Below are 12,944 nucleotides of genomic sequence, written 5' to 3'. Positions count from 1 at the left end.
ATTGCATGAGCATCTTAACAATAAAACAAAACCAGACTAAACTATACAATTTAACATACTACTACTACATAAAGTGATATTAATTAAAGTTAAGATTTATCTAGATCTTTCTTTTATAAAACAGGCTGCAGTTAATATACTATTATAGACATACATGGATTGTGCTGTATTATTACCACAGTACTAGAATCTAATTGAAATCTAAATCTATAGATTCTATTTAAAAATTTACTATATTTATTTTTTATTTAGGCCTACAATGTCAATATCTGCAAACTTATGTTAGTAGTATATTAGGTCCCTTTTGGAGCGAAGGCGCAGGCGCAGGGTGAGGGGAGCAGGAGCAGGAGCAGGAGCAGGAACAAAGGCTATATAGGAAAATACTCCCTGCCTGGGTGAGCCGCAGGGACAATGACATATAACAAAATACTCACCCTCCAGGCGCAGCCTGCCGCAGCCTGGGACAACGAGATATAGTAAAATACTCCCTGGGTGAGCAGGAGGTACACCGACATATAGTAAAATACTCACCCACCTGGGTGAGGGTGGGTGAGCAGGATGTACAATGAGATATAGTAAAATACTCACCCACCTGGGTGAGCAGGTGGGTGAGGGTGGGTGAGCAGGATGTACAATGAGATATAGTAAAATACTCACCCACCCTAGGGTGGGTGAGCAGGAGGGGGAGTAGGTCAGTAGGTCACCACCGGTGACCTTGTGACGTAATCATTGACCTTGTGACGTCATCATTGACCTTGTGACGTAATCATTGACCTAGTTACGTAATTTTAATGCGTTTTTTAATGAGTTTTAATGAGTTTTTAAAATTTTAATTAATTTTTTAATTAGTTACGTAATTTAATTACTTTGTTTACTTTTTAATTATTTTTATTTTGTTTTTTAAATTTTATAGTTGTTTATTTATTTTGTTTATATTGTGTAATATTTATTAACGAGTTACGTAATTTGGTTATTTGTTTACTTTTAATTATTTTTATTGAGTAGTTACGTAATTGGATTTTAATTTTTTAAATTTTTAAATTTTAAATTTTATTTTATTAACTAGTTACGTAATTTGATTATTTGTTTGAAATTCATTTTATTTCTTTGATTTTAATTACTTTGTTTAATTAATTTATTTGATATATTTCTTTTCTTTGTTGTTTAATGTTGTTTATTTGTTTGAATGTATGTATGTTTTTAAATTCTCCCCTACAACGAGCGTGTACTAGAACAGTCTTTGTATACCAACCTTTAACCAGACATGTAACACCTGTTACGTATCGACCCGCCCGCGAAGTTTTCTCACCGCTGCCCGTTTTAATGGGAATGTATTGATCGCAGCCGCTGGCCCATCACACCTAATTAAATTTCTGTTATGCTTCACCGAGTTTCCCCCGCTCGGTTGACAGCTGTGCAACAGCTGTTGTGCGACAGCTGGTGGTGTAATTAGGTTGACCAACCGGACATTACCTTGTTGGTTTTCTAGTACGCGTATGCTACACGTATATACACACACACACACACACACAATCACACTAAATTAGAACAAAAGTCTTCTTATATTTTATTTGTTTATTAACGTTTTTCCAATTCATCAAAGGCTTTTAAAATTTCATCCTGTAAACTTAATAGGCGCTCAAAGCAGACGCGACTCATACTAACACCAGAATTTGTAGGAAAATTAAGATCGGTCCCATCTATAAGCTCTCTAAGATTTAAAGTGTTTTTGTTCATGAATTGGCTGACAATCGCCAATTTAAATCCGGTGTGATTCATCGTTCGTATTTCCGTCACTTTATTGTTACCTCTGGCCACAAGTATCCAATCTTCATTAGACATCTTGAAATAATCTTTTATAATTAGTTCCAATAATTTGAAGTGTTAAACGTAATATAATACGATCGTTAATATATTGACGATTCGCTGACGCCGAAAAGGGTTGTAATATAACTTTTAAATTTGCACCTCGAGCTTTCTTCAAAACAAAATAGGCTGCATATAGCCCACAACTGTTGGTTAGAATATCTTGTAACACTCTTGAATTGTAAACGAGTGGTCTGTTTGAATTATTTTTTATAAAAGACAAAATGGCCCGCTCCCGAGGTGGTAAGCCAAAACTATCGAAATAAGTAAATTGCGATAGTCCGTTGAAAAATAGACCAACCCAATGACTCCCTGCCTCCGAGGATGAATCTAGATTGATAATGAATGCCGCTTGCTTCGTTCTATCGAGACGCGCGGGTAACTGATCGCACGCTAAAACGGCAAAGAGAGTTGTGCGTTGCACAAATAAGTCCGCGGCCAGTATACTTTGTAGTTCTCTTGTGTTCATTTTCTTTTATAGGCCAAGTTAGGCGGTGTAATCTGTAAGCACTTGCCTCGTTTTCGAAATTTCTAACACCGAATCAAGTTCAGCATACACAATAACTTGAATCGGGTCAGCTGTAACTTGTGAAAATTTAAGTTCAATAGAAACAGGTCCGGATTTAGCCAATTCAAATTGTTCACCATCCAAAAGACTAGGGCTTAAATCAAAAGCAAACAGGGTATACCCGTTCTTAAAGTTTTTATAATCTATCCCATTACCAGCATCTTTTCCAACCATACCAAGAGCGAGGTTACTATTGAAAAACGCTCTAATGGCTTGTTTCTTATCAAAGTCCATGACCAGTGGTTTTCCCGATAACGAGCGACCATCAACGCTTACATTTAAATACGTCAAGTGAAAATGTTGAAAATTGAAGGGGTTTTTCGTGTAACTTCCATTAAAGGCGGTAGAGGCGACTAGACCGATCACTAAACGGGTCGGTGTTTGACTCATATACAAATTGTCTTGGTTGTGACTTAACATACCTTTCGGTATAGCAAAGGTTTTTATTACAACGCGTTTAAAAGGGTATTTTGCATTTGTTGTCGTTAAAGCCTTTTCGTGTGCGATAGAAATGGCGGGGTTAAGTCTGGCTTTTCTAACCACCAATGTTGCGTACGTTATAACCGCTTTATATCCCTTGTTTGGTTCTGCTGTCAAGAGAGTGAAACTGTCTTTTGCGGGTGTAAGTTTAATTTTAATGTCAACACCATTCAGCATATACCGATCTTGAGCGAAAATGTCAGAGTGTATACGTCCCATCATATCGATCTCATGACTTTCAGCAGCGGTGGTGCGGCGAATCCTATACCCTTCATTATTGTCATCTTTGAATTCCTCGAAATAACAGGCTAAGTCCCTCGCATAAAGAGCGGCCGATAGAGACCCATTCTTGGCCTCTTCCCCGTGATTTAACGTAGCTTCCAGATAGGCGCGATACGGATAGGTGTTCTCACTAGCAGTAATTAGCGTATCGTTTAGAGAAATATCCACTTGTGAAAATAAACTGTGCAAAAAATAATTGACGGGTGCGACATCAACATCCGCTGGTATTGAATCACCATTCGCTAAGGTTACTTTAGCGCGCACGTGTAAATAAGTATTAAACAAATCGAGATAGTCTTCACTGTTGCCAGAAATGGCAAATTCTATAGGTGCACCTTGTGCCAAGGACGCCAGGGGATGTATTTCAACAAATTGACCCTCCTCGACGGCAGTTTGTGTCGGGGGTGTACTAAATAAATCCAATCCAGAATGTAAGCACTCACAGGAACTCGGGTGAATAAGAGCCATGGTTAAGCAAATATATCTGAATACTTGGGATGCTTCTTCTTAACACACGTCTTCGAATGTTTGTGGTTTGGTCTGCGTGTTAGTTTTATCTGTTGTTCGAAGGGTTCACCAGGTGGTCTCGAGAACCCCCGCTTTCTTCTCAACCCGCTTCCTGATTGGTTTTGTCCTAGGTGATCAACGGCGCCTTGCAATAAACGATGTCCGGCTTCCTTGGCGTGTTCTTTAAACGATTCTCCAACGTCTCTTCCCGCTAATGCGTCGTTTGCAACTTGCAACCCGGTACTAACACCTTCTCTGAGTAAAGCCTTACCTCCCGTCTTTATCCAAGGGAGGACCATTCGACCTAGACCACTAAAGAAACTACCAATACCGTGTCCTCTCTGATTTCGTCCACCGATAAAAACGGGTAAACCATCACCGTACTGGTTACAGTAAAAATCCTCGTACAATTTAGGGTTTCGATGTAAAAGTGTGTGTTTCACCATGGTGTGAGTTATTCGAGATCGAAATGTTTACGTGTTCTAAAATGGAGTGTCAACACCGACGTTCCACTTGTGAATGAGAGCGTTTGTCCCAAGTCATCGCATAAAAGTATTTCCACAGTGTCGAATGAAAAGCGGTTCAGGGGGATGTAGTGTGGTTTGTCGTAAATACGAAAAACGGAACTTGGGTTCTTCTCAACGATCGGTACGGTTCGAAGCAAAGGGACCATGACATCACCAACAGGTCTCGTTTTTACGAGGTCACAATAGACGAATACCGTTTTTACTTCGTCTTCAGGGAGATGTTTCTCCCTAACTCTACCAGGAATATGTAAATAGCCTGTCAACCTGTCACGGATGGTACTTTCTATTCCAGCCGCAATTACTTTTACGACAACTTTCTTAAATCCCTTGTTACAGTTTGAAATTATAACTTCCACTTTTTGTTCATCAATATCTCTTTTTATTAGTTTTTTAATAGCGTTAACAAGCGGGTCTATGTAATTATTTTTGGTCTGTCGTACTCCATATATGAAAAGGTTAACGTCTTCACCTTCTGTACTGGAATGATACTGGAGCCAAATTTGATGTTCTCTAAGCATACAAAACGCGTTCGGCATTTGAATCTCGACCAGACCAACTTCGTAGTGTAAACTCACATCGATAGTCTGTGGTAATTTAACGAAAAAATGCCCAGCCTCGTTGTCTGGAAAAACATTCGGTGATGTATTGCTAGGCAGGGTCACATAAAAACTCATTGTAAAATTTTGGTCCTTGCAATGGTTGGGTTAGGTAAAATATATCCGAGACAGCTGGATAACAACACGACCCAGAGTTTTCCCTCTTTGTCGTCGACCGTTCCACGCGTCAGATTAAATAGTGAAAAAGCAATGACGACAAATATAACCAACATTTGAGAGATGAAAACGATTTCCGGTCGTGTCCTTAGTCTACCGAACCAACTCGAAATGGTCGAACCGATAGAAAACGTGGTGGATCTGGGTCTCACCTCGATCCCACCGAACGGTCTGAGCGTTTCTTCCAACACGGGGTCATCCAGACTTAGGCTTTTTACCGTTTCCTCCATCCTTAGTCTTTATATTTCGAAATGTCTCTAGCTGAAATCCAACTGTTGAATGAAGGGTTATAACCGAACCACTTGACTAAATACTCTTTACCACCGACACCCTTTCTTTCTTGTATAATTTGTTCGACGCGGTACACTTTTTTGTCCCCCACTTTCTGAAGCTCCTCTTTGTAAAACGAACCTTTCACTTCTTCACCTGAATCATCTTTCAAGACGTATGTTACAGGCGTTGTCGCGTTCACGCGGCTCACCGTAAACAGTTCTTCCGTCCACGACGGGGTATAACCCTTTTTAAACGTGTTTCGACTTTGGCTGATCCGTACACGATCACCTTCGTTAAATACTTTTCGATAAGTAATGTCCCCATGTTCGTATAAAGTATTCCAGACCCTTTCTTGATTAGACAAATTAACATTCACAGGGGCCATACGAATACTCCTATGGTACGAGTGGTTATAGTTGGTGATCAAGTCGTCTACGACATCAATGTAACGAAGACGATTTGTTTTTGTAAAGTACCGCCACATTTTTTCTTTTAATGTTCGATTGAATCTCTCAACTATAGCCGCCTTAATATCTTCATTCTCAGTGGTAAAGAAATGAACGCCCTCATCTTTAAGAAATTTTAAAAATGTCTTGTTGACAAATTCACTACCTTTGTCTGTTTGAAAATTTATAGGTTTTCTAGTAGTAAATATTTTACGTACGGCCTCCGCTAGAGCCTTACCCGTTTTTTTCTTTATCGGAATCGCCCAGGCGAATTTGCTAAACACATCGATGCAGGTCACTAGGTAAGAAGCACCACCATTGTACTTTCGTAACATGCGCATATCTATAAGATCCGCTTGAAACTGGTGATTTATCCCACCGGTGATGGTGGGGCGCCTCTGAAAGCGTCGCCGAAGAGGTTTATGTAACGTGTAGGTATCCTGATGACTTAACCATTCTTTAATTTTCTTAGTTCCAATTTCAGGGTGCTTAAACACGCCGCCGTAGGCACCTGGTCTACTAGGATCATAGTAATGTCTTTTTAGTGTTTGGTTTTTTCCCACGCGTCCCATTTGGTAGTGCTTGTTTTAGTTTTCTTACTTCTGGTACGTTTCGATGGTGGTGTTTTTTCTACGTGTGTCTTCGTTTTCTTCGAGGGGTGAATATCAGAGTCAGGCGAGCCGGATTTCGTTTTAGTTTCAGATTCTGTTATGTCTATCGTTTCTTTTTTAGGTTCGGTTATGTTTTCTTGTGGTTTTTCAACCTCGGTCGTTGGGGTATTCACGGTGGATGGTTTCACATCGACTAATCCTAGGGACTTGTTTCTATAATCGCTAAGTCGCGTCGTGTAGAGCTGTAGTGTCTTTTGATATTGTCTCACTTTGTCGTGTGGTGACAAATCTTCCCTATTTAAGATATGTTCCATTTGCATATCCAAAAGGCGTAGACTATCGTTGAGTGTATCGGGTGGTACATATGCTTTTTGTTGCATAGACTCTAATATTCGAGGATCCATTAAAAGCATTTTCCTGGCCATCTTTAAAATCCCAAGACACCTTTAAGCACACCGAGAACTGGTCCGAGTAAAGCACCTAGGAAACCACCGGTCTGCAAAATTTGCTTTCGTCTTTTGACGGTCAATGACTTTTTGGTAAGTTGTCTCAAGTTCACTTTGTGACGACGCAAACGTCTCTTCTGACCGGGCGTGAGGGGAACGTTGCCTTTTAATACATTGTGACAGCACTCGCATAACGTTTTTACGAGTTGTGGGGTAGCATTTTCGACAACGGCTTTCACGGCGGGTGGTTTGGCCCGAGCCAAAAACCTTAACATCTCACCTTGTTGTTTTACCGACTCAGACATGGTTGCTTTTATTTCGGGACGTAAACGACTTGCTGCTCGTAAGAAAAGATACTACTGCGTAATCTCAGATTATCCGGTGTTTCCTGTCGAAGGTCGATCAACAAATAACCATGAGGGGCCGATGTTGCGTCCTTAAAACTTTCCTGGACATACGAAACGCGACCGGGATACATTTGTTTTGCCAAATTTGTAATTTGTGAACCGTCTCTAGGGTTCTTGAACAACACTATGTAATGCGAATTGAGACTGATGGTTCTTTGTTCTTTATTTTTCCCGAATAGGTTTTGGACAATATACATGACACTAATATTACGATGGTGACTCCCTTTCGTAAACAATTTTGTAATTCGCTCATCTGTTTCCGCCATCAAATCATCGATGACGACTAAACGTCGACGTTTTCCATCCCCCATTGATCCATTTTCTAAGTCAGGAAGACCTTCCACAAACTGAACGTTCTTTATGGTATCAAACAAAGGTTGCCACTCCCCGTAACAGTAATAAATTTCCTCGGGTGCCGGATCCATCATCTCTGACACCTGGGATAAAAAGGTTTTGACAAATACTGTTTTACCACTCCCAGTTGGCCCAGCGATCAGAGCGGTAAAGGGATGTTTCCATCTCGGATCCATCGTTTTAAATGGTTGATTTTGCTTCCAGTCATATATCTTATACAGGATACCGAGTTACATAACTTTCAGGGACAAGTAACAAAACAATAACACATACTTGTCTTTTAATATAAAAGTAAGAAAGTTAGTTTCTGTGATTGTGTGTGTGTGTGTGTGTATATACGTGTAGCATACGCGTACTAGAAAACCAACAAGGTAATGTCCGGTTGGTCAACCTAATTACACCACCAGCTGTCGCACAACAGCTGTTGCACAGCTGTCAACCGAGCGGGGGAAACTCGGTGAAGCATAACAGAAATTTAATTAGGTGTGATGGGCCAGCGGCTGCGATCAATACATTCCCATTAAAACGGGCAGCGGTGAGAAAACTTCGCGGGCGGGTCGATACGTAACAGGTGTTACATGTCTGGTTAAAGGTTGGTATACAAAGACTGTTCTAGTACACGCTCGTTGTAGGGGAGAATTTAAAAACATACATACATTCAAACAAATAAACAACATTAAACAACAAAGAAAAGAAATATATCAAATAAATTAATTAAACAAAGTAATTAAAATCAAAGAAATAAAATGAATTTCAAACAAATAATCAAATTACGTAACTAGTTAATAAAATAAAATTTAAAATTTAAAAATTTAAAAAATTAAAATCCAATTACGTAACTACTCAATAAAAATAATTAAAAGTAAACAAATAACCAAATTACGTAACTCGTTAATAAATATTACACAATATAAACAAAATAAATAAACAACTATAAAATTTAAAAAACAAAATAAAAATAATTAAAAAGTAAACAAAGTAATTAAATTACGTAACTAATTAAAAAATTAATTAAAATTTTAAAAACTCATTAAAACTCATTAAAAAACGCATTAAAATTACGTAACTAGGTCAATGATTACGTCACAAGGTCAATGATGACGTCACAAGGTCAATGATTACGTCACAAGGTCACCGGTGGTGACCTACTGACCTACTCCCCCTCCTGCTCACCCACCCTAGGGTGGGTGAGTATTTTACTATATCTCATTGTACATCCTGCTCACCCACCCTCACCCACCTGCTCATCCAGGTGGGTGAGTATTTTACTATATCTCATTGTACATCCTGCTCACCCACCCTCACCCAGGTGGGTGAGTATTTTACTATATGTCGGTGTACCTCCTGCTCACCCAGGGAGTATTTTACTATATCTCGTTGTCCCAGGCTGCGGCAGGCTGCGCCTGGAGGGTGAGTATTTTGTTATATGTCATTGTCCCTGCGGCTCACCCAGGCAGGGAGTATTTTCCTATATAGCCTTTGTTCCTGCTCCTGCTCCTGCTCCTGCTCCCCTCACCCTGCGCCTGCGCCTTCGCTCCAAAAGGGACCTAATATACTACTTATGTTAGTCTAGAATTATATAATACTAGCTTTTTATCAAAGGTTTCAATAAATTATTAGATTAAATTTTAAATAATAATTTAATCTAGAATCTAGATTCTCTAGATCTAGAATCTAGCTGTGAAGTGGAAGATCTAGATTCTAGTCTAGATTCTAGATCTAAAATTTAAAGTATAGATCTAGATCTAGACTCAGTCTAGAATCTGAATAGATTCTACATCTAATAATTAATAATTATAGAATCTAGATTTCTAGATCGATTTATGACATTTATATAAATGTAAGCCCCTCCCTCAAAATTGCTGTTTAATATTTTTTTAAACATCAATTACCTTCAAAAATATTCAGTGACCTCGATCAACATAGAGTATTTTGATCAATTTCCATTACAATTTACGAAAACAGTTTTCTAAAATCCGATATATAAATACAAAAGTGTGACGTCACTCTATCTCAGCCCCTTCCCCGCTGCCCCTTAACACAACATAACACAAAATTACAAATCCCCTTCCCCGTAGAAGAAGATTTTTCTTTAGACTTTTTTCCTCGGCGTGGGGGGGGGGTGACCAGAGTTTCTTCCAGACCACTCTTCTACCGCCCCCCCCTCCCGAACAATGAAATGTATATAATTTAAATAGAAAATATATACTTTTAACAGTGTCCGCCCCCCCCCCCCCCCCCGTAGAAAGTCTACCGCCCCCCCCCCCCCCCCCGAGAAAAAAGTCTAGAAGAAACACTGGGGGTGACACAAAGAAACAGTGCCTAGAAGTGTGACGTATTTTATGGATGACTCCAAAACTTTGTAGTCTATGAGTGGCTACTGTTGATGTCAATGAAAGTTATGGTCAAGCAAAGGGGACGGAGTGGTCTAGCGGTAGAGACTGCTAACCCGTAAGTCTCGAGTTCCAAACCTGGTTCAAGTCAGTAGACCGTCCCTGAGTCCACTAAACTCTGATGGGTACCTAACTCACGTTAGAGAAAGTAAAGGCGGCTGGGCATTGTGCTGACCACACCATCTCTTCATATGCCGAGGTCACAGAAACAAGTAAACTCTACTTTACTTGCCCTATAGACCGTCAGGTTTGAAAAGGGAACTTACTTACGGTCAAGCAAAAGCTGAAAGAATAATCATTTATCTGAATAAAAAACATTCGAACATTTCCTAATTTGATTGTTAGAAACCCGAAGGTCTCTGTTACAGATGAATCAACCTACAGTTGTTGATTGGCCAGTCGGGGGATTAAGTTTGAACGGGACCCTTAATCTGACCCCGGCATCGGCATGTTTTTATATTTTACGGCACTTTTTTCTGTGCCTAAAATCCTAATGTACGTATACACAGTTACCCTATACTGCACTATGAATACGGTACTTTAAATGAGGAAAAATGCGGTAGTTAAAAATACGGTATTATAAATAAATACCGTACTCTAAATGTGTAATAAATACAATAAGTATTTAGGCTATATAGTAATTGAATATATTGAATCCCACAAATCATCGAATCTAATAAACACCTGATAAGCAACGAATCTAACATGTCGGATGTCGATTCTATCTACTAGACCGATACCACAGTACCGGCGTTAAATTAATCACTGTAAAGATTACATACCTTCATAGCGAACTTGTTTTTTTTTAAATATTGGCAGTTTTGTTGATAGAATCTCGGCTCAGGTTTAACTCTTTTTATCAGGTAAGGGCTATGTTAAATTACTTTGAAAAGCTAATATAAGAGATAAGCAATAAAATATTATTAGTTATTCAGCAATATGTTTATTTTCTGCAATAAATGTTCTCTACAAAGAGCTATAACGGTACTGTAGAGAAGACAAGGAAGTGCCTGTATTCGAACGCCTCTAAAAACAGCATCAATTTAGCAATGTTATTTTATTCATGAAAGATGTCAGTTTGCTTTAAACACATAGCCACATATTTGACTATCAAATACAAACTAAGAAACATTTTCCCACTTTAGCCTTTATATTCATAGATACATTTGTATATGGAAAATGTAGTCGTATATCTTGCTCATTAAAATTTCAGATGAATTATATTCTAATCAAGAAAATGTATTTAATTAATTCGCCTATTGTAATTTCCATTTATGAATTTAAATTACCAAGAAGGATAACCTATAAATTTGCTCCCAAAAATGGCTAAATGTACAAAGAAATTCATAAATAATTTTAAAAGCTACAAATCATTATTTACAGTGTAAATTAAAACAGAATTATTTTTATTTCTTTTAAAAATGATTGATTAACTTTTGTTTTGTAATTATAGATTATTATCAGGTTCAAATTTTAATTGCAAACAGCTAGCTAAATTAAAGAATTGAATTGTAGACATGATGAAAAAGTTCAGTTTAAACAATGTACGTTCGCTTTACAATGGAGTCGTACTCTCCGTGTAGCTCTGTTGTTTTAATTTACTTAAAAAGAAAATAATGTAAGGTAGTACATACTCTAAGTCCTTGGCCAGGGGTCGGCAATCTTTTGAGACGAAAGAGCCAAAAGTTACAAGTTACAAAATTTCCCATTTTTCAAAGAGCCACTATCATTATTTTTCTAATATTCTGGTATTTGATTAAAATTAGGTAAATAAATTTAATTGTTTATTTGAAATAAATACCGTTAAATATGAACTAATATTGATTCATAGAAAAACATGTTTCGCACAAAAAGTGTTTTAGATAGTTCTGCTATGATTAAATTAGATATCAAATAAAATAACTCTAGGACAATCCCAATCCACCTTGGAAGCCAATAACTTTGTTTTTTCTTTCTTTATGGTCACCACTGGCTCAAGAGGTGTCTCCCATAGCCAAGCAGCCCTCAACTCTGACTAATGGCTTAGATATAGGTTTGATAACCGAATCGGTCGCTTCTCTCCTTCGGTTCTCACGGTGCTTATCTTCCACACTACTTGTTCCCCACAGTCCAGTACCTGGCTCCACCGTAGAAAGCTAATTACTAAAATACCTCGGTAGAGTGATGCATTTTGAATAAAATAAAAATCCCGTTTAAAGTTGTTTTTCTTTACAGTTTAATATTTTTATGAGTTTTGAAAATGAAATAATATAACCTATTAATATTTGTGCATGGAAATCGAGAGCCGCACCTTGACATCAAAAGAGCCGCATGCGGCTCGCGAGCCGCAGGTTGCCGACCCCTGTCCTAGGCCATGGTTCGGCAAACTGCGGCTCGCGAGCCGCATGCGGCTCTTTTGATGTCAAGATGCGGCTCTTCAACTCATGCACAAATATTAATAATTATATTATTTCATTTTTAGAACTCATAAAAGTTAAAGTCTGCAACACTCGGTAATGAACGATATAATAATAAATATAAACAATAAACACTCGCTATTTTATTAGAATATTTATTTACTCCCAATGTACTTCCATTTTTTTATAAAACTGAGTTACTTAAATGTAAACAAAACTGTTTGGGTCATATTTAACGCGGCACTGGTTACCTACACTACCGCCCACCACCATGGCCTATATGAAAGCCTTGAGTATAACTTAGTGTAAGTTAATCATTCACCGTAATATCACCGTTAATCACTCACAACCTAAGTGTCGAGGACGGAAAGTAGCGCTCTTGTGAACCTGATTACACTACCGCTTGGTTTAATCATCGAATGTCGTATTGTAGAATGCTCCTTAAAATAAGGTAGGCGCTTAGTACTCGCAAGATAGCCCTGGTCGCCAAATCGCAACCTGCAGAGACGTCGAAAGACGCGCCTGATTCATTTAGTGAGCAATTGTAGCAACCCATTGTATCTATAGCCTATCGTGCCATGGTGCTCAAGACTAAGCCCGGGGCGCCAAATCGCC

The 12,944-nt window shown here is 38.5% G+C and overlaps 2 protein-coding genes across 2 annotated transcripts; both read right to left on the bottom strand.

Moving 5' to 3' along the window:
- Window positions 1-2,353: 2,353 nt before the first annotated feature.
- LOC131927463 (uncharacterized protein F54H12.2-like) lies at window positions 2,354-3,664 on the bottom strand. Its single transcript, XM_059283149.1, has one exon. The coding sequence runs from the start codon at window positions 3,662-3,664 to the stop codon at window positions 2,354-2,356; it is 1,311 nt and encodes a 436-aa protein (XP_059139132.1).
- A 1,571-nt stretch (window positions 3,665-5,235) lies between these two features.
- LOC131927461 (uncharacterized) lies at window positions 5,236-5,661 on the bottom strand. Its single transcript, XM_059283148.1, has one exon. It carries the CDS (start codon window positions 5,659-5,661, stop codon window positions 5,236-5,238), a length of 426 nt encoding a protein of 141 aa, XP_059139131.1.
- Window positions 5,662-12,944: the final 7,283 nt, after the last annotated feature.

Source organism: Physella acuta, unplaced genomic scaffold (genome assembly GCF_028476545.2).
Source record: "Physella acuta isolate Inbredline_101_S28 unplaced genomic scaffold, ASM2847654v3 ptg001405l, whole genome shotgun sequence".
NCBI classification, from domain to species: domain Eukaryota; kingdom Metazoa; phylum Mollusca; class Gastropoda; family Physidae; genus Physella; species Physella acuta.
Note: the sequence above shows the minus strand (reverse complement) of the source record. Positions and strands in the feature narration are given on the sequence as shown.